This window comes from Pan paniscus, chromosome 1 (genome assembly GCF_029289425.2).
Source record: "Pan paniscus chromosome 1, NHGRI_mPanPan1-v2.0_pri, whole genome shotgun sequence".
Classification (NCBI taxonomy): Eukaryota; Metazoa; Chordata; class Mammalia; order Primates; family Hominidae; genus Pan; species Pan paniscus.
This window is the reverse complement of record NC_073249.2, coordinates 198341838-198364312: the sequence shown is the minus strand read 5'-3', so window position 1 is coordinate 198364312 and position 22475 is coordinate 198341838. Positions and strand designations below refer to the sequence as shown.

General features: G+C 44.5%; 1 protein-coding gene across 7 annotated transcripts in view; it reads left to right on the top strand.

The window, feature by feature from the left end:
* Positions 1 to 18677, top strand: part of PHACTR4 (phosphatase and actin regulator 4) — a 133830-nt gene extending 115153 nt beyond the window's left edge. For all 7 annotated transcript variants that reach the window (XM_034959466.4, XM_063593584.1, XM_034959474.4 and 4 more), the window contains 5 exons: positions 7472 to 7527; positions 9251 to 9312; positions 9952 to 10089; positions 11320 to 11396; positions 14854 to 18677. In XM_034959466.4, the coding sequence (XP_034815357.1) occupies positions 7472 to 7527; positions 9251 to 9312; positions 9952 to 10089; positions 11320 to 11396; positions 14854 to 14869 (349 nt within the window). In that variant the 3' untranslated portion in view covers positions 14870 to 18677. The remainder of the gene's footprint in view (positions 1 to 7471; positions 7528 to 9250; positions 9313 to 9951; positions 10090 to 11319; positions 11397 to 14853) is intronic.
* Positions 18678 to 22475: the final 3798 nt, after the last annotated feature.

The window sequence follows — 22475 nt, the reverse complement described above, 5'->3', positions numbered from 1 at the left end:
GTACTGCAGCCTGGGTGACAGAGTGAGACTCCATCTAAAAAAAAAAAAAGATAGAAAAGAAAAGAAACAAAAAAATATATATTGGACACAGTTGGGTATCCTCTAAGAATGTGGAAATTGAAGATGTAGCTGCCTGTGAGAGTTTTATTTTATTTTATTTATTTTATTTTTGAGATGGAGCCTCGCTCTGTTACCCAGGCTGGAGTGCAATGGTGCAATCTCGGCTTACTGCAACCTCTGCCTCCCGGGTTCAAGTGCTTCTCCTGCCTCAGCCTCCTGAGTAGCTGGGACTACAAGCTCATACCACCACACCTGGCTAATTTTTGTATTTTTAGTAAAGATGGGGTTTCATCATATTGGCCAGGCTGGTCTCGAACTCCTGACTTAGGTGATCTGCCCGCCTTGGCCTCACAAAGTGCTGGGATTACAGGTGTGAGCCACCACACCTGGCCAGCCTGTGAGAGCTTTAAACCATGAGATAGACATATGGTTTTGCAAAAGTTTCTACATAAATCAGAATGGTTCCCAGAACAGAAAGGCTCCTCTGTCAATTTTTTTTATCTGGTTGCTTAACCATAAGATGCCAACCCAATTAACAGTCACACCCATATTTGCATTATATCTGTTTGATATGTTCCGTGTAACTGCCTCCTTTCAAAGTGTTGGTATATTTTTCAAGTCAACTGGAACCAAAAGTATAGAGAAACTGAATGCAAGCCAGCTTTCTGCATATGTAACAGTGTAAGAATCCAGGTTGTATAGATGGGTTTTTGTTTGACACAGATGTTTCTCCCAATAAAGAGAGGATAAGGAGCTGGAACTCGTGGCACAGTTCCCTACAAAATAATTAATTGATCATGTCTACTAATTAAAATTTCTTTTTCTGTACTATTGCAGATACCTGGTTTTGGCTGGGCAAGGTGGCTCACACCTATAATCCCAACATTTTGGGAGGCTCACTTGAGGTGGGAGGCTCACTTGAGCCCAGGAGTTTCAGACCAACCCGGGCAACAAAGTGAGATCCCATCTGTACAAAAAATTAAAAAATTAGCTGGGCATGGTGGCACATACCTCTAGTCCAGCTATTCTGGAAGCTTAGGTAGAAGGATCACTTGAGCCCGAGAGATCAAGGCCGCAGTATGCTGTAATTGCACCACTGCACTCCACCCTGGGTGACAGAGCAAAACCCTGTCTCAAAAAAAAAAAAAAGAAGACACCTGGCTTTACTGTGTATGCTGTACCTCAGGGCAAGTTTTCCCTTTGTCTTCTAATAGACACTTTTTGGATCCAGAAATTGTTCTCTGCAGTTTCTTTACTTAAACATAATTATCAGCCTGTATGACCTCTGTGGTCTGACTACTTTGAAATTAAGGGAGAAGGCTGGGCACGGTGGCTCACTCCTGTAATCCCAGCACTTTGGGAGGCTGAGGTGGGCGGATCACTTGAGCCCAGGAGTTCGAGGCAACATGACAAGACCCTGTCTCGACAAAAAAAACAAAAAACTTAGCCAGACATGGTGGCACACATTTATGGTCCCAGCTACTCAAGAGGCTGAGGCAGGGGGATTGCTTGAGCCCAGGAGGGGCTCAAGATCGGCCCAGGAGGTCAAGACCCAGGCGATCAAGGCCCAGGAGGTCAAGACTGCAGTGAGCTGTGCTCATGCCCCACTGCACTCCAGCCCAGTCATCAGAGCAAAACCTTGTCTCAAAAAAAAGTAAAGAAAGACATGTTTATTATATGGTAGTTTGAAAAATTCCAAAAAAGAGATAAATCATGGCCGGACGCGGTGGCTCACGCCTGTAATCTCAGCACTTTGGGAGGCCGAGGCGGGTGGATCATGAGGTCAGGAGATCGAGGCCATCCTGGCTAACACGATGAAACCCTGTCTCCACTAAAAATACAAAAAAATTAGCTGGGTGTGGTGCTGGGCCTGTAGCCCAGCTACTCGGGAGGCTGAGGCAGGAGAATGGCATGAACCTGGGAGGCGGAGCTTGCAGTGAGCCGACATCGCGCCACTGCACTCCAGCCTGGGTGACAGAGCAAGACTCCGTCTCAAAAAAAAAAAAAAAAGAGAGAGAGAGAGATAAATCAGCCATAATCCTATACCCTATAAGCCAGGATTTGGCAAACTTTTTCTGTAAAGAACCAAATAGTAAATATTTTAGGATACGGTGCAGTGGCTCATGCCTGTAATCCCGGTACTTTGGGAGGCCAATGTGGAAGAATTGCTTGAGGCCAGGAGTTTGAGACCAGCCTGGGTAACATAGTAAGACTCTATCACTACAAAAATAAAAATAGGTCAGGCACAGTGGCTCACACCTGTAATCCCAGCACGTTTGAAGGCCGAGGCAGGTGGATCACATGAGATCAGGAGTTCCAGACCAGCCTGGCCAACATGGTGAAACCCCATCTACTAAAAATACAAAAATTAGCCAGGCGTGGTGGCGCCCACCTGTAATCCCAGCTACTCAGGACACTGAGGCAAGAGAATCACTTGAACCCAGGAGGCAGAGGTTTCAGTGAGCTGAGATCACACCATGGCACTCCAGTCTGGACGACAGAGTAAGACTCCATCTCAAAAAATAATAAATAAAATAGCCAGGCATGGTAGCATGCCCCTGTAGTCCTAGCTAAGTGGGAGGCTGTGGCAGCAGAACTACTTAAGCCCAGTAGTCTATATACTAGACAGGGCATAAATATAGTTATATTTAATATATTTAATATATGTGTGTATGTGTATATATATGTGTGTATGTGTACATATATGTGTGTATGTGTACATATATGTGTATGTGTATATGTGTGTGTATGTGTAATATATGTGTATGTGTGTATATATATATCCATATATATATATATCCATATATATATATATATATCCATATATATATATATCCATATATATATATATATCCATATATATATATATATATATATATGGATTTGATGGCCATATAAACTCTCTTTTTTTTTTCTACCTTTAAAAATATAAAAACATGGGTTGGGCGCAGTGGCTCATGCCTGTAATCCCAGCACTTTGGGAGGCCAAGGCGGGTGGATCACGAGGTCAGGAGATAGAGACCATCCTGGCTAACACGGTGAAACCCCATCTCTACTAAAATTACAAAAAATTTAGCCGGGTGGTGGCAGGCACCTGTAGTCCCAGCTACTCGGGAGGCTGAGGCAGGAGAATCGCTTGAACCCAGGGGACAGAGGTTGCAGTGAGCTGAGTTCACACCACTGCACTCCAGCCTGGGCAACAAGAGCAAAAGAAACTCTGTTTCAAAAGAAAATATAGTTTATACATACAGTGGAATATTATTTAATCTTAAAAAAGAAGGAAATCCTACAATATGCTAACAACATAGTCAAACCTTGAGGACATTAATATGAGTAAGCCAGTCACAGAACAATAAATACTGCATGATTCCACTTCTGCGCGGTATCTGAAATAGTCACATTTATAGAAGCAGAGAGTAGAAAGATAGTTGTCAGGGGCTTGGGGGTTGAAGGCAGGGGTGATAGGGAGTTGCTAATAAATAAGTATAAAGTTTTAGTTATGCATGATGAGTAAGTTCTAGAGATCCACTGTACAACATTGTGTTTATAGTTAATACTGTAGACTGGGCGCGGTGGCTCACGCCTGTAATCCCAACACTTTGGGACACCAAGGCAGGCAGATCACAAGGTCAGGAGGTCAAGACCAGCCTGGCCAACGTGATGAAACCCCATCTCTACTAAAAATACAAAAATTAGCCGGGTGTTGTGGCAGGCACCTGTAATCCCAGCTAGTCAGGAGGCTGAGGCAGGAGAATTGCTTGAACCTGGGAGGCAGAGGTTTCAGTGAGCCGGGATCCCGTGCCACTGCACTCCAGCCTGGGCAACAGAGTGAGACTCTGTCTCAATCAATCAATCAATAGTTAATACTGTATTGGCCAGGTGTGGTGGCTCATGCCTATAATCCCAATACTTTGGGAGGCCGAGGCAGGTGGATCACGAGGTCAGGAGTTCCAGACCAGCCTGACCAACATGGTGAAACCCCATCTCTACTAAAAATACAAAAATTAGCCGGGTGTGGTGGCACGTGCCTGTAATCCCAGCTACTCAGGAGGCTGAGGCAGGAGAATCGCTTGAACCTGGGAGGCAGAGGTTGCAATGAGCCGAGATCACGCCACTGCACTCCAGCCTGGGCAACAGAGTGAGACTCCATCTCAAAAATAATAATAATAATACTGTATTGTATACTTAAAAATCTGTTCAAAAGGTAGATCTCATAGTAAGTGTTATCACTATAAAATAAGATTGAAATTTAAAAAAACACACACAATGAGAGACCACCACGAGTACACTAGGATGGCTAAAGTTATGCAATTTAAAAGACTGACAAGGCCGGGTGTGGTGGCTCACCCCTGTAATCCCAGCACTTTGGGAGGCCGAGGCAGGCAGATCACCTGAGGTTGGGAGTTCGAGACCAGCCTGATCAACATGGAGAAACCTCATCTCTACTAAAAATACAAAATTAGCTGGGCGTGGTAGCACATGCCTGTAATCCCAGCTACTTGGGAGGCTGAGGCAGGAGAATCACTTGAACCGGGGAGGCAGAGGTTATAGTAAGCCAAGATCGGGCCACTGCACTGCAGCTTGGGCAACAGTGCAAAACTCTGTCTCAAAAAGAAAGGAAAGGAAATAAATACAGGAGTGATATGTTCATTCTTGCAATTGTGATGATGATTTCACAGGTGATATATGGCAAAAGTGGCCAAATTGTACATGTTAAATATGTACACAGTTGTACATATTTACAGTATTACTGTATGTCAGTTATATTGTATTAAAGCTGGTTTGTTTTTTTGTTTTTTTTTTTTTCAAAGAACATTTAAAAAGGAAGGCCCAGGCCAGGCATGGTGGCTCATGCCTGTAATCCCAACAGTTTGGGAGGCTGAGGTAGGAGGATCACTTAACGTCTGGAGTTCAAGACCAGCCTGACCAACATGGTGAAACCCCATCTCTATTAAAAGTTAGCTGGGCCTAGTGGTACATGCCTGTAGTCTCAGCTACTCAGGAGGCTGAGGCAGGGCAATCACTTGAACCCAGGAGGCTGAGGTTGCAGTGAGCCAAGGTGGCACCAGTGCACTCCAGCCTGGGCGACAGAGTGAGACTCTGTCTCAAAAAAAAAAACAGGAAGGTCCAGCTGGGTGTGGTGGCTAACATCTCTAATTCCAGCCCTTTGGGAGGCTGAGCTGGGTGAATCACTTGAGCCCAGGAATTTGAGACCAGCCTGGGCAATATGGCAAAACTCCATCACTACCAAAAATAAAAAAATTAGCCAGCCCAGTCTCTAAATAAATAAATACATATATACATACATACATACTTTTTAAAAAATAAAATGGGGCGGGGCACAGTGGCTCACGCCTGTAATCCTAGTACTTTGGGAGGCCGAGGCGGGCGGATCACAAGGTCAGGAGATTGAGACCATCCTGGCTAACACAGTGAAACGCCATCTCTACTAAAACTACAAAAACTTAGCCGGGCATGGTGGCACTCGCCTATAGTCCCAGCTACTCGGGAGGCTGAGGCAGGAGAATCGCTTGAACCTGGGAGGCGGAGGTTGCAGTGAGCCGAGATCAAGCCACTGTATTCCAGCCTGGGCGGCAGAGCAAGATTCTGCCTAAAAAAAAATAAAAATAAAATAAAAATAAATAAATAAAATGGAAGGTCCTTGAGGTAGGAGGATCATTTGAGCCTAGGAGGTGGAGCTGCAGTGAGCTGTGATCACACCACTGCACTCTAGCCTGGGTACAGAGTGAGACCCTGACACACACACACACACACACACACACACACAAAAGGAAGGTCTTGTTCAGAAAGAAAAGTTGTATATAGAATGGGACTGGAAGTTCCTTATGCAAGCAACAGAAGAGTTGAAAAATTTGCAAGTACTAGCTAATTAGCCCAAATACTGTCTGAGAAGTATAAATTAAAAGTAAGAAATGAATAACTTTCTGATTCCAAAAATGACAAATTGTAGTTTTTTGTTGGTTTTTTTTTTTTTTTTGAGATGGCATCTCACTCTGTTGCCCAAGCAAGAGTGCAGTAGCATGAGCTTCAGCTCACTGCAACCTCCATCTCCCAGGTTCAAGCATTCTCCTGCCTCAGCCTCCCAAGTAGCTGGGACTACAGGAGCACGCCACAACATCCGGCTAATTTTTGTATTTTTCAGTAGAGACGGGGTTTTACCATGTTGGCCAGGCTGGTTTTGAGTTCCTGACCTCAGGTGATCTACCTGCTTCAGCTTCCCAAAGTGCTGGGGATTACAGGCATGAGCCACCACACCTGGCCAACAAATTGTTATTGGTGAATAACATCTCAGAACTGTGATGAGGTGAGATAACTTTATCAAATGCTTCACAGAGAAGACTGAGATTTAAATCATAGAATTATAGAATATCACACAGAAAGAGACAAACTTAAATTCCAGTGGTTCCTAAGCCACTGATTTAAAAACCTAGCTGGGCACTGCCAGGTGTGGTGGCTCACGCCTGTAATCCTAGCACTTTGGGAGGCCGAGGCAGGCAGATCACAAGGTCAGGAGATCGAGACCATCCTGGCTAACACGGTGAAACCCCGTCTCTACTAAAAATACAAAAAATTACCCAGGCGTGGTGGCAGGCGCCTGTAGTCCCAGCCACTTGGAAGGCTGAGGCAGGAGAATGTCATGAACCCAGGAGGCGGAGCTTGCAGTGAGCCGAGATTGCACCACTGCACTCCAGCCTAGGCGACAGAGCAAGACTCCATCTCAAAAAAAACCTAGCTGGGCATAATGCCTTGCGCCTATAATCCCAGCAGTTTGGGGGGCCAAGGCTGGAAGATAGCTTGAGCCCAGGAGTTCAAGACTATCCTGGGCAACAGAGTGAGACCCTCATCTCTATTTTTAAAAAATTGTAAAAAAAAAAATCTAAAGAGGGACATCTGAGTCATAGAAAAAGTTTTGTGAAAAAAAAAAATCTATATATAGATATATGTAATTTCATTTTTCATCCTGATTTTCTGAATCAGAATTTCTGTTAACGTTTCTTGGGAATCTGTGTTTTCTAAAAAGTCTCTAATGCTTCTGAAGGAGCAAATTTGTTTAGGAGCCACCAGTTTGGTCCAAACCTTCGCTTCACAGATGAGGACACTCAGGGTCTAACTGAACTTTTTTGTGCTAATAGCTCTTATCGAGGTCTAGAACTAGAATCCTGGCCACTTGTTTGCATATACAGTTCCTTTTTATAATGTGATATCTGTGTTAACACTTTTAATGTGAAATTGTTTTATAAACAGTCATAAATAAATGAAATATATCAGTTTGAAAATTTGTTGATTTCTTACTTATATAGGGGCTAATATATACTGTGACCAAAAAAATCTTTATAAACAAGATTGGGAGGTTTAACATAAACATTACCTTTATTTATCTCATTTTTAGGCGACTGAGTCAAAGACCAACACCAGAAGAACTAGAACAACGCAATATATTGCAACGTGAGTCCAGTTATGGAAATAAAGTTGTATAGATTTTCTTTGTATGTTTCTGACGTTAATATACATAAAAGAAAAAAGAAGCATTTGCTACAAGGGCTAAGGGAGAGTGTTCCAGCCAGGCAAGGACTATTTATTTCCCCATGAAGGAACAGAGCTTACCAAGCTTCCTTTGGAAGATGCTATTATGGTATTGTTTAGTGTGCTGTGATACTCTAGAAAGCTTTGTTTCAGTGTTCTCACCGTATCCTGGAACTGCCTTGGGCATTTGGGAGGCTTTGACAGTATATGGGAGATGTGCCCAATTTTTCTATTTTCAGGGAGCTAAGGAGGTAGCTGTGTATATGGAGACCTTCCTATTCCTAGAATGTGAGGGCTGGGGCCCAAAGCAAGTCCCAAATGCAGCAGCTTTTCTCTTGGTTTAATCCCTTAAGACTTTCTTACCTCTGTAGTTACCAAATGGGACCATATATTTAATTTGCTGTCTGTGTACATAATTAATTTCCTGAAATAGCATTCTAATCTAGTACATATTTGTTTTTCCAGAATATAGAGTGAAATTTGGCCTTAAAAGTCTCCTCACTGAGAAGGTTTGGGCTTCCTTAGGGCTATTTGTGAGCATGTTCAGTCTGACCAATCCATCCCCTGTTCTCTCAGCACTACTTGGGTATACACAACTTAATAACTTAGTAAATTTTCTAGTGTGGGAGCCCTTATAACGTATCACACAAAACTCAGTGTGATCACCATTGTCCATTCTTAGCAGTTACTCTTGAGCAAGAATCTGCAGGCTTTTCCTTAAAGCGTACATAGTAAACATTTTGGGTTTTGCAGGCCAAAAAGCAAATGAACAACTGTATGTAATAGGTACTTACAAAACCATTTAAAAATGTGAAGACTATTCTTAGTTCATGGGCAGGAAAAATACAGGCAACTGGCGAGATGTGGTACCATAGTTTGCTGACTCTTGCTCTTAAGTATTTGTATCATTGACAAGAAAATTGTTTTGTTTAGCCATCCCCAAAGTTAGTATTTTATTCTGATTTGGGCCTATAAGAAATATCTGGGCCGAGGCGAGTGGATCACAAGGTCAGGAGATCGAGACCATCCTGGCTAACACGGTGAAACCCCATCTCTACTAAAAATACAAAAAAATTAGCCGGGCATGGTGGCGGGCGCCTGTAGTCCCAGCTACTCGGGAGGCTGAGGCAGGAGAATGGCATGAACCCAGGAAGCGGAGCTTGCAGTGAGCCGAGATTGCGCCACTGCACTCCAGCATGGGCGACAAAGCAAGACTCCATCTCAAAAAAAAAAAAAAGAAAAAAAAAAGAAATATCTGGGCTGGGCACAGTGGCTCACGCCTGTAATCCCAGCACTTTGGAAGGCCGAGGCAGGTGGATCACCTGAGGTCAGGAGTTTGAGACCAGCCTGACCAATATGATGAAACTCTGTCTCTACTAAAAATACAAAAATCAGCTGTGCATGGCATGTGCCTGTAATCCCAGCTACTCGGGAGGCTGAGACAGGAGAATCGCTTGAACTCGGGAGGCCGAGGTTGCAGTGAGCCACGATTGTACCATTGCACTCCAGCCTGGGCAACAAGAGCAAAACTCCCTCTCAAAATACAAAAACAAAAAAGAAATATCTGTAATGTAATTACTAAAACATTTGATATGCAAATTGTCATTTGTGAGTAATATTCCTTCCTTCTGATTGTCAACTGTAGCTAAAAATGAAGCTGATCGTCAGGCAGAAAAACGAGAAATTAAACGTCGGCTCACTAGAAAGGTACTACTGCCTGTGTGTTCAGTTAACTATATGTATTATATTTGGATGGCCTGTTTGATTGGAAATGAATTCGCAGCTGGGCACAGTGGCTTGCGCCTGTAATCCCAGCACTTTGGGAGGCCATGGCAGGAGGATTGCTTGAGCCCAGGAGTTCAAGACCAGCCTGGGGAAAACGGTGAAACCTTGTGTCTACATTAAAAAAAAAAAAAAGAAGAAGAAGAAAGAAAAGAAAAAGAAAAAAATGAATTTGCAGCCTGGGCAACATGGCAAGACCCCACCTCTACAAAAAAATATATATATTAGCCAGGCATGGTGGTATGCGCCTGTAATATCAGCTACTTGGGAGGCTGAGGGAGGAGGATCATTTGAGCTTGGGAGGTTGAGGCTGCAGTGAGCTGTGATTGTGCCACTGAACTCCAGCCTGGGTGACAGGGCAAGACCCTGTCTCAAAAAAAAAAAACAAAAAAAAACCACCTGATAACCATAATCACTGGGGGTGGGACCTCCAGGGATCAATAGTGTCTAAAGCTCCCCCAGGTGATTCCAATGAAGATTGAAGCACTGGGTTAGAGGCAATTTGAATGCATGATTGATGCCTAATTATTGGCTTGGTGAACTAAGAGGCTCCGTTTCCTTCAGCTCAGTCAAAGGCCAACTGTCGCTGAACTCCTTGCCAGGAAGATTCTGAGGTTTAATGAATATGTAGAGGTAACAGATGCTCAAGATTATGACCGGCGAGCCGACAAACCTTGGACCAAACTGACCCCTGCTGACAAGGTACCTGGAAAGCACTCTCTTGCTTTTTTTCTCTTTCTCTTTTTCTCTTTATTTGGAGGATCCAAGATACTAACTAGAAGGGAGAACCATAAACAAAACTTCTAGTTTTAATATAATATTAAATTTCAAATCAAGATACAAAATGCCAAGTTGAACAAGTCAAAACGTTATACTAACTCAGTATGTTTTGGTAACTCCACCACCAATACTGAAAGAAAGAAAATTCCTGCTATCTCACAGAGTAAAAATACTGGAAGGAATAAATACATTTCAAACAGCGGTTGTTTGGTTAGAGGGAGTTTGGGCTATATATTTTAGTAATTACCAATATTTCATTTTTATAATGCTGTGAAAAACTATAAAAGCTGGCCAGGCGTGGTGGCTTATGCCTGTAATCCTAGCACTTTGGGAGGCCAATGCAGAGGGATCACTCGAGGTAAGGAGTTCAAGACCAGCCTGGCCAACATGGTGAAACCCCATCTCTACTAAAAATACAAAAATTAGCTGGGTGTGATGGCATGCACCTATAATACCAGCTACTTGGGAGGCTGAAGCAGGAGAATTGCTTGAACCTAGGAGGTGGAGGTTTCAGTGAGCCAAGATCATGCCAATGCACTCCAGCCTGGGCAGCAGAGTGAGGCTCCACCTCAAAAATAAAAATTAAAAATTAAAATTAAAAAAAAAAAAAAAAAACTAGCCAGGTGCAGTGGCTCACACCTGTAATCCCAGCACTTTGGGAGGCCGAAGCAGGTAGATCTCTTGAGGTCAGGAGTTCAAGACCAGCCTGGCCAACATGGTGAAACCCTGTCTGTACTAAAAATACAAAATAGCCGGGCGTGGTAGTGCGCACCTGTAATCCCAGCTATTCGGGAGGCTGAGGCAGGAGAATCACCTGAACCCAGGAGCTGAAGGTTGCAGTGAGCTGAGATTGCACCACTGCACTCCAGCCTCAGCAACAGAGCGAGATTCCATCTCAGGAAAAAACAAAAACAAAAACAAAACTATAAAAGCTACAATATATCTTTCAAGATTTTCAAGTATTTTGATTAAACTAAAAATTTTAGGTCTATTATGATACAGATGGGTATCATTGTGTTGACCTGGTGTCTGGGTTGCCTGTGAGGGGTTGCAGTGACTTACAAAGTTAAACACAGTACAGAAAAATGACAAGTTACACTGCTGTGCAAAGCAGCCAGAAGAAGCTGAAACATTTTTGTCTCTACTCCACAGGCTGCCATAAGAAAAGAATTAAATGAATTTAAAAGCTCCGAGATGGAGGTTCATGAAGAGAGCAAACATTTTACACGGTAAGACCCAAAAGACCCAATCATATATGTGCTAGGTAGAGTTTTCCAAAAAATTGTTCAGATATGAAGGGCTCTAATGACGTCAGTAAAAAGGAAAACACTCATTGTTGATTGCAAGACTGCATTCAAAGGGATGAAAAGTAAGAAGCAATAGTAAATGGCTAGGCCAGGTGCGGTGGCTCACGCCTGTAATCCTAGTACTTTGGGAGGCTGAGGCAGGTGGATCACCTGAGGTCAGGAGTTTGAGACCAGCCGGACCAACATGGCGAAACCCCATCTCTACTAAAAATACAAAAATTAGCTGGGCCTGGTAGCAGGCGCCTGTAATCCCAACTATTAGGGAGGATGATGCGGGAGAATCACTTGAACCCGGGAGATGGAGGTTGTAGTGAGCTGAGATCACGCCATTGCACTCCAGCCTGGGTGACAAGAGCAAAACTCCATCTCAAAAAAAAAAAAAAATAAGTAAATGCGTATTCTGATTATGGCATTTCATGTATATTATTTAATCCTTGTAATAAACATGCAAGATGTGTTAACATCCCCATTTTATCGCTGAGGAAATGGAGGCTCACAATGGTTAAGTAACTTGGTTGACTTGCTAGTAAATTGCAGAACCAGGATTCGGAGAAAGAAATCAATGACTTCAAGGATATGAGGTGCTCTCTTCCTTGTACCTTACTCTCTCAGGTTATAAATGAGGAGACTGTGCTAAGTTAGACAAGATCTTGCCCTCTCTGGTTTCAGTTCTGTCTAGCACAGTTGATCTTACCAACTTAATGTATAAACAACATTTTAATTAGCTGTCTTCATGAAACAAGCCAAGAAATCCAACAAAGCCAACAAGCCAACAAATCAAGTGTTTTGATTTGGAATTACGGTTGTGATTAAGGACCCACCCATATCCAAAGAATCAGCTAGCCACAAATGGAATCAGTGAAAGTATCTTTACATGATTCTTAGAACATTTACAAAAAGAGGCAAATGAGGCTGAGTGCAGTGGTTCATGCCTGTAATCTCGACACTTTGAGTGGCTGAGGCGGGAGGATCACTTGAGCACAGGAGTTTGACACCAGCCTGAGCAACACAGTAAGACTCCATCCCTACAAAAAAAAAAAATCTATTTTTTGATTTAGGCAGGGGCCTGGCACAGTGGTACACACCTGTAATCCTAGCACTTTGGGAGGCCGAGGTGGGAGGATCACTTTGAGACCAGCCTGGGAAACATAGGGAGCCCCATCTCTACAAAAAATAAACTTAAAAAAAAAATTAGCAAGGTGCAGCCGGGCGCAGTGGCTCACACCTGTAATCCCAGCACTTTGGGAGGCCGAGGCAGGTGGATCACGAGGTCAGGAGATCGAGACCATCCTGGTTAACATGGTGAAACCCCCTCTCTACTAAAAATACAAAAAATTAGCTGGGCATGGTGGCGGGTGCCTGTAGTCCCAGCTACTCGGGAGGCTGAGGCAGAAGAATTGCTTGAACCTGGGAGGCGGAGCTTGCAGTGAGCCGAGATCACACCACTGCACTCCAGCCTGGGTGACAGAGCGAGACACCACCTCAAAAAAAAAAAAAAAAATAGCCAAAAGGTGCAGTGGCACGCTCCTGTAGTCCAGCTACTCGGGAGGCTGAGGTAGGAAATTCACTTGAGCCTGGGAAATTGAGGCAGCAGTGATCCATGGTCACACCACTGCACTGAAGCCTGGACAACAAAGTAAGATGCCATTGCTAAAAAGAACAGTTTTTGCTAAAGGAAAGAGTTATAGAGAATGTGACATTTACGCTAGATCTTAAGGTATATTAAAAAAATTAATCTGAACAGAAAGGAAGGAAAGAACCTTGTAAGCAAAAGGACCAGTATAGGCTGGGCGCAGTGGCTCACACCTGTAATCCCAGCACTTTAGGAGGCTGAGGCAGGTGGATCACTTGAGGCCAGTTGGAGACCAGCCTGGCCAACATGGTGAAACCCTGTCTCTACTAAAAATACAAAAATTAGCCGGGCATGGTGGCATGCCTGTAGTCCCAGATACTTGGGAGGCTGAAGCAGGAGAATCACTTGAACCCCGGAAGCAGAGGTTGCAGTGAGCCGAGATCGCGCAACTGTGCTCCAACCTGGGCAACAGAGCAAGACTGTCTCTCAAAAAAAGAAAAAGAAGGACCAGCTTAAGCAACACGATGGGAGAGAGGAAAACACATGGTGTTTCTGGGTAACAGAAAATGTAGCTGGATCAGAGGATGTTTGGGGCAGTGTGGTGAAAATAAACTAGAAAATGGGTTGCAGTCCCTCGCAATGCTTTGACTGTTATGCTAGGATGTTGGAACCATTGGCAGTTCATAAGCAGGAAATTCTGTGTATTTCAGAACAAGCTCTGATGCAAACAACGAAGATGATATGGAAGGATGAAGAGACTAGCAGCAAGGAAAACAGGAAGTGTCTGAAATAATCATAGTGAGCATAGTGGTAGCTCACACCAGAGATAGTGAGAATGCAAAGGTGATAGATTTGTAAGACATTTCAAGCATAGAATCAACAAGATGTGGCAATTTGTTGGATTCCAGAGATGAAATAAAGGAGTAGTCAAAATGACTCTGATATTTTTAACTTGTATTTTTTGAGGACTTTGAAGGTGATAAGTTTAGCTGAAAAGTTTAGTTTATTCAACAAATACTGAGCACCTACCACATGATAGGTATAGTGCTAGGTCCTTGGGCTACAGCAGGAAATAAGATAAAGTCTTATCTTATCTGTTGCCCAGGCTGCTCTCAAACTCCTGGTCTCAAATGATCTTCTCACCTTGGCCTCCCAAAGTGTTGGGATTGATTACAGGCATGAGCCACTGTGACTGGCCAAGGAAAGTTGTTTTTTATTTAAAGGGTAGACAGAGGAAAATGAACCAGGACAGCATACTGAGAAAGATCAATTGAAGAAGAGAGAAAATTACGGAAAAGATAGTGTTACAGAAGCCAAGAGAAGAGTTCTTTTTTTTTTTTTTTTTTTGAGACGGAGTCTCGCTGTGTCACCCAGGCTGGAGTGCAGTGGCACGATCTCGGCTCACTGCAAACTCCGCCTCCCAGGTTCACGCCATTCTCCTGCCTCAGCCTCGCGAGTAGCTGGGACTACAGGTGCGCGCCACCACACCCAGCTAATTTTTTGTATTTTTAGTAGAGACAGGGTTTCACCGTGTTAGCCAGGATGGTCTCAATCTCCTGACCTCGTGATCCGCCCGCCTCGGCCTCCCAAAGTGCTGGGATTACAGGTGTGAACCATTGCGCCCAGCCGAGAAGAGTTTTAAGAAGGAAGCAGATGAGGAGTATCAGATGCAACAGAAAGGTCCTGTAGAATTAGAGCAGAGGAAAGGCAGTGTTAATTAGGTATAACATTTCATTACTACTGATACATTAATAGCAAAGCAATGTACATCATGCGGTAACTTGTCTCTTTTTTAATCTCTTTTAGCTACCATCGTCCATGATGCCAAAGGTTGAGAGAGGAACTCAACATGGCTGCTTTGCTGCTTCCTTCTCCAAAGTGACATATGGAGGGAACTTTAGCACTTCCCAGCACAGCCAGAATTGCGTCCTCTGGGATCTTCTGAGGTGGACAGCACTTTGAATGTAGCATTTCACTGGAACAGAGTCTCATGTGCTGCACTGGGGGCAAAACAACACTTTGTCAGTGCTTTTGAACCTTTCAATATTGTAGCATGCTTGAGGAGTTTTTCCCTTACTGGCCACCAAAGTTCTGAACCACTTGCAGGTTCCAAGTTTTACTGGCTGCACCACACCCCTTCCCCTAGATGACTGCTTGTGCAGAGACACAGTTTGCACCGTTAGCCTTACCTGCCCTGCCCTGACTGTGAGACCCAAATGTGTAGGCTCTAAATTCCAGCCATCAAATCCAATTCCTGGTGGGGAAAACCTTCTGGAGACCCCCAACCTTCTGATAAAAGAGTCTCTACCTCCAGGGAAAGCCTTCTTACCACACTGGCATATCAGATGAAAGCATTGCACTGTACCTCTCGTAACACAGCAATACAGTCCTCTTGAGGCACTCAAGCCTGAGAGGAAGCTCAGGATGTGACATGTTCTTCCTTTTCCTCACAAGTCATCATGATTTTTTATTTTAAAATAATCTGGAAGTAATGGGAACTTAGTTTTTCCTGAACTCCAACCAGAATCCAAATTGGTTAGATGAGGCCAGGCGCAGTGGCTCACGCCTGTAATCCCAGCACTTTGGGAGGCCGAGGTGGGTGGACCACCTGAGGTCAGGAGTTCAAGACCAGCCTGGCCAACATGGTGAAACCCCATCTCTACTAAAAATACAAAAATTAGCCAGGTGTGGTGGCGCCTGGTTGAGGCATGAGAATCGCTTGAACCCAGGAGGTGGAGGTTGCAGTGAGCCAAGATCATGCCCACTGCACTCCAGCCTGGGCAACAAAGTGAGACTCTGTCTTAAAAAAAAAAAAAAAAATCGGTTAGATGAGAAAGCATGTATATTTTCTATATACAAAAACAAGAAAGGCCTTTTGAGCCCCTGTGCTCAGGCCCACTCCCACACTGTGGAGTGTACTTTCATTTTCAATAAATCCCCTTATTCCTTCCTTGCAAAAAAAAAAAAAAAAAAGCCTTAGCCAGATTCAGTGGCTCACGCCTGTAATCCCAACACTTTGGGAGGCTGAGGCGGGTGGATCACCTGAGTTCAGGAGTTCAAGACCAGCCTGGCCAACATGGCAAAACCCTGTCTCTACTAAAAAGTAAAAAAATTAGCCGGGCATGGTGGCTTGTGCCTTGTAGTCCCAGCCACTGGGGAGGCTGAGGCGGGAGAATTGCTTGAACCTGGGAGGTGGAGATTGCAGTGAGCCGAGATCGCGCCACTGCACTCCAGCCTGGGTGACAGAGCGAGACTCCGTCTCAAAAAAAAAAAAAGCCTTAATATTAATGCTAACGTGGCAGAAAACTAGTGGGTTACATTTTATAGGCTATTGTAGTTTTATTTACCAAATGATATTCTCTAAATCACTTCGACCAATAAATGTATTCTCCTCCTTAAAGCAGAGTTGTATCAACTCTGTGGGAGCATTTATGAGCTGTCAGTCCCCACACTTCCAGCCAGAATCACAATAAGGTCTGGCTGGGTGTGGGGTGCTGCATAGGAAATGGTCTCTGGAGAAGCAAGAAGGGCACAATCATGGCCCACTGCTCCCCTCTTCTCAGTGCTCTTTGCCCTCTCCTGCTGCGTGCTTCCTCTTCACTCCAGTGCTGATCCTCCTGCTCTCTCTGGAAGCTTCCACCTCACCCGCCCCTCTTCCACACTATAACCAGTATGGTTGGTGCTGGGGCATTGACTCAGCCCCCCTGCTTTCTGCATTTGTAATAGATATTAATATGATTTCCTAAAACAGAAGATTTTGTTGCTTTCTTTGAACTTGTATTGAAAACCATACAGTCTCACTGTTTTGCTTTAATTCCTATCCACACTATAAATGGAAGAAAAAAATTAATACCTTCTGTTTAATCTGATGAATGTGGCTTTTTTCCCCTTCACTTTAATGTTCAAGAAGTTGTGGCTATTTCATAGATTTCTTCTGATTTATTCTGTGGGTCCCTGTTCTCTGTTCTGTATGTAATCTTTCAGTAGATTTTCATCCTTTCATATCCACATTCTTATGTGGACTTGCTAAAGAAACAGAATATCAGCTCAAAACAAAACCTAGGCCAGGCATGGTGGTTCACGCCTATAATCTCAGCACTTTGGGAAGCCAAGGCGGGCAGATAACGAGGTCAGGAGTTTGAGACCAGCCTGACCAACATGGTGAAATCCTGTCTCTACTAAAAATACAAAAATTAGCCTGGCGTGGTGGCACGCATCTGTAATTCCAACTACTCAGGACGCTGAGGCAGGAGAGTCGCTTGAACCCAGGAGGCGGAGGTTGCAGTGAGCCAAGATTGCTCCACTGCACTCCAGCCTGGGCAACAGAGCGAGACTCCATCAAAAAAAAAAAAAAAAAAAAGGAAGGAAGGAAAGCAAGCTGAATCCACATCTCCTTGAAGTTTTTTTTTGTTTTATTTTGTTTTTGAGACGGAATTTTGCTCTTGTTGCCCAGGCTGGAGTGCAATGGTGCAATCTCAGCTCACTGCAACCTCCGCCTCCCGGGTTGAGGCGATTCTCCTACCTCAGCCTCCCAAGTAGCTGGGATTACAGGCATGAGCCACCACGCCTGGCTAATTTTATATTTCCAGTAGAGATGAGGTTTCTCCATGTTGGTCAGGCTGGTCTCAAACTCCCGACCTCAGGTGATCCACCCACCTCAGCCTCCCAAAGTGGTGGGATTACAGGCATGAGCCACCGCGCCCAGCCTTCCTTGAAGTTTTTTGTTTGGTTTTGATTTGTTTTGTTTTGTTTTTGGAGATAGGGTCTCACTTTGTTACCCATGCTGGAGTGCAGTGGCACAATCTTGGCTCAGAGCAACCTCTGCCTCCCAGGCTCAAGAGATCCTCCCACTTCAGTCTGAGTAGCTGGGACTACAGTCACGTGCCACCAGGCCCAGCTAATTTTTGTGTTTTTTTAGAGATGAGGTTTTGCCATATTGCCCAGGCTGGTCTTGAACACCGGGGCTCAAGGAATCTGCCCATCTTCGCCTCCCAAAGTTCTGAGATGGCAGGTGTGAGTCATCATGCCCAGCCTCCTTGAAGTTTACTAACACTTGGGATAACTGAGGGAAAAGAAGTGACAATTCCACTCAGTCTATTAGAGGTCTGGATATAAGGTAGCCACACAATAACTCTAACTTGACTTCTAACCATTCTATCTTATTGATTTGGAGACTGTCTTCTGCCAGATTTTTTGTGGCTTGAGATGATATTTTCGAACCCTTCTTTCACTACCTTTCTTACCCTTATGTGCCAAGCTTGAAACAGGATTTGATTTCCTGAGCTACTTGTTCGCCTTGTGTGCGTCACCAAGTAATCTGGTTCATCTTTCATCTCATTCATGTTATTTTCAAGTGAAACAAGACATTTTGGGGGTCAAGTCTCTTTGGGTGTTTGTTTTGTTTTTATGTATATAAAAATGGATTTTGTGTTCCCTTTCCATGTAAGTACCAACTTATATGGAAACTCACAATCATAATGTAAAGAAGAAATGAAAGCCTGGTGTATTGTACTTCAAGATGCCTCCCTGATGTATAGAATCTCCTTGTAAAATAAATAATTGCATTGTATATCAGTCTTCCCATCAATATTAATTATTAAATATTTTAGAATTTTTAAATACCAACTATACTATTCTGGTGTGAGGTATTTTCTTTTACATTACACTCTATCCCAACAGATTAAATCCAGCTTAAAAATGTTATGTAAGCCAGGCGCAGTGGCTCACACCTGTAATCCCAGCACTTTGGGAGGACAAGGCAGGCGGATCACCTGAGGTCAGGACTTTGAGACCAGCCTGACCGACAGGGAGAAACCCCACCTCTACTAAAAATACAAAATTAGCTAGGCGTGGTGACACATGCCTGTAATCCCAGCTACTCGGGAGGCTGAGGCAGGAGAATCACTTGAACCCAAGAGGCGGAGGTTGCAGTGAGCTGAGATCGCGCCACTGCACTCCAGCCTGGGCAACAAGAGCAAAACTCCGTCTCAAAAAAAAAAAAAAAGAATTTATATTAACCACATATAATTGGACCCCCAAGATGACATCACAAAAGGACACTTAGTACTTTTTCTTTTTTTTTTTCCCCAGGACGGAGTCTTGCTCTGTCACCCAGGCTGGAGTGCAGTGGCATGATCTCGGCTCACTGCAACCTCTGCCTCCCGGATTCAAGCGATTCTCCTGCCTCAGCCTCCTGTGTAGCTGGGAGTACAGGCGTCTGCCACCACCCACGGCTAATTTTTTGTGTTTTTAGTAGAGACGGGGTTTCACCATGTTGGCCAGGCTGGTCTGGAACTCCTGACTTCAGATGATCCGCCTGCCTCAGCCTCCCAAAGTGCTAGGACTACAGACATAAGCCACTGCACCCAGCCCAGGACACTTAGTACTTCATGTTATCTTTTCCAGCAAGCAGCCCAGTTTCAGTCCAGGTGGCCTCAGCAATGACTCACTTCTATTTGTCACTTAAGAGACTGGCCTTGTTTAGTGCACCACCCTTTACCAAGAGTTAAAAGAAACCATGAGTCAGAACTCCTTGTGTCCACCTGCTTCCAGATTGTCCTTCTACTAGCCCTCCAAAGAAGCCTCAAATTGCTATTGCCCTTTTGAGGTTAAATTGTCTCCAGAAAGCTGTTTTGAAGATGAAGATTGCCCAGTGTTTGCCAAAACAATGAATGAATTTTGGGTCTCTGTGGATTTATATAACTGTACCCCAGGAAAAGGCAGGTCCAGCCCGGTGCAGTGATGCACACCTGTAGTCCCAGCAGCTTGGGAAGATGAGGTGGAAGGATCACTTGAGCCCAGGAGTTCAATACCAGCCTGGGCAACATAGACCTTGTCTCTTGAAAAAAAGAGGAGCAGGTCCAATGGACACTGAATAGGCAAAGGATGAAATAGTAAGCATAAAAAGATGACAATGTGCAACAAAGAAAATCCTATCCTTGAAGCCAAAACACAGCCAGCACCACTGTTTCAACGTTCTATTCCATTTCAGCCCTAGGAGGCATGAAGGGAAAACCAGGAATGACCAGCAACCCAGACCTCTTGCTCCATCTGTCATTTTGTGTGGATATTGTTAATTTCTTCCCCAAAGAATTTTGCCTCCTATGTAGAGCATAGAGGTCATCTGACAGGAACAAACAGCTTTAATGTTCCTTCATTTGGCACTGAGGACACACAGTCCTCAGTGAGGATTGTGGGAGGGGGAGCATTAAATAAATTATTTAATGCTTACCTCCTTCCTACCCTCACCCGCAACAAAGACACAATCTTCCCATGACCCCAATTTCTCTTCAATCTATTACCCTCTCTCCTGCTTTTCCTATACTCCCTTCACACAATCTATTCCAATGTTAAACAACCCAAGTTCTCAGTCCAGGCAGCTGGGCTAAATGATTGACAGAGGAAGAACTAGTGATGGAGATGTAAACTGAACAGGCTTCTTGGCCTTGCTTCATAACCTCTGGTCTGTGCACATTGTTTTCCCTACCTAAGGCCATATTCACTCAGCTCATTAAAATCTAAACGAAATCCAAACCAATATGGCTTTCCTGTGGTCACCAGGGATTTCTCAGCCTTCGGTTATTGCACTTGGCTGCTTTGCAACATTTGGTGCTTTGGACAATGTCCTAGTCCTCAAAACTCTTCTTCCTTGGCTTCTGAGGCATCGCTGTCTTCTGGTTCTCCTTCCCTGACTGACCTTTCTCTGTGCTGCTGGCTTCTTCCTCGAACACCATTTAAATGCTGGGTTTTCGGCCAGGTGCGATGGTTCACGCCTGTAATCCCAGTACTTTGGGAGGCCGAGGCAGGTGGTTCACCTGAGGTCAGGAGTTCGAGACCAACCTGGCCAACATGGTGAAACCCCATCTCTACTAAAACTACAAAAAAATTAGCTGGGTGTGGTGGCATGTGCCTGTAGTCCCAGGTACTTGGGAGGCTGAGGCACGAGAATTGCTTGAACCCGGGAGGCGGAGGTTGCAGTGAGCCAAGATCACAACACTGCACTCCAGCCTGGGTGACAGAGACTCCATCCAAAAATAAATGAATAAAATAAAATAAATGAATGCTGTGTTTTACCGGGTGTGGTGGCTCATGCCTGTGATCCCAGCACTTTCAGAGGCCAAGATTGGCAGATCGCTTCAGGCCAGGAGTTCAAGACCAGCCTGGGCAGTATAGTGAGACGCCATCTCTACCAAAAATTTAAAAAATTAGCTGAGCATGGTGGTGCATGCCTCTAGTTCCCGTTACTCAGAAGAGGCTGAGGTGAGAGAATCGTTTCAGCACTGGTGGTCCAGGCTGCAGTAGTCCTGATCACACCACTGCATTCCAACCTCAACAACAGAGCGAGATCTTGTCTCAAAATAAAATAAATGCTGGGGTTTCATATCTTCCCATCACTCTCCTCATTCTTCCAAGACGACTTTAGCCACCACGCTAATTCTTACAACTTCTAAATATTTTATCACCAACTCAGATTTCTTACAGGAACCCCAACCCCATATATCTAATTGCTCTTCGGACTTATATACAACCAGATGTTACTCAGGTAACTCGTATATACTCCAATGTGGACATTACTCCTCCCCCACTGCCTGCATTTCCACTTATCAATGCTAGAGACCATAGTATGTTCAGCCTCCTAAGCCTGAAACTCTGGTATCCTCAAGTTCTTCTCTTACCTTGCAATTCCAGTGGGACGACAAACCCTACATCAGAAATGTCTTTTTTTTTTTTTGAGATAGGTTCTTGCTCTGTTGCCCAGGCTGGAGTGCAGTGGCATGATCACGACTCACTGCAGCCTCCATCTCCTGGGCTCAGGTGATCCTCACACCTCATAAGTAGCTAGGATTATAGGAATGTGCCACTACACTCAGCTAACATTTTTAAAAAAATTTTGTAGGCCGGGGTCGGAAGCAGTGGCTCAAGCCTGTAATCCCAGCACTTTGGGAGGCCTAGGCAGGTGGATCATGAGGTCAGGGGTTCAAGACCAGCCTGACCAACATGCTGAAACCCCGTCTCTACTAAAAATACAAAAATTAGCTGGGCATGGTAGCGGGTGCCTGTAATCCCAGCTACTCAGGAGGCTGAGGCAGGAGAATTGCTTGAACCTGAGAGGCGGAGGTTGCAGTGAGCCGAGATCGCGCCACTACACTCCAGCCTGGGGGACAGAGCAAGACTTCATCTCAAAAAAAAAAAAAAAATTTGTAGGCCGGGCACGGTGGCTCATGCCTGTAATCCCAGCACTTTGGGAGGTCAAGGCGGGCAGATCACATGGTCAGGAGTTCAAGACCACCCTGGCCAATATGGTGAAACCCCGTCTCTACTGAAAATACAAAAATTAGTGGGGCATGGTGACGCTTGCAGTCCCAGCTACTCGGGAGGCTGAGGCAGGAGAATTGCTTGAACCCAGGAGGCAGAGAATGCAGTGAGCC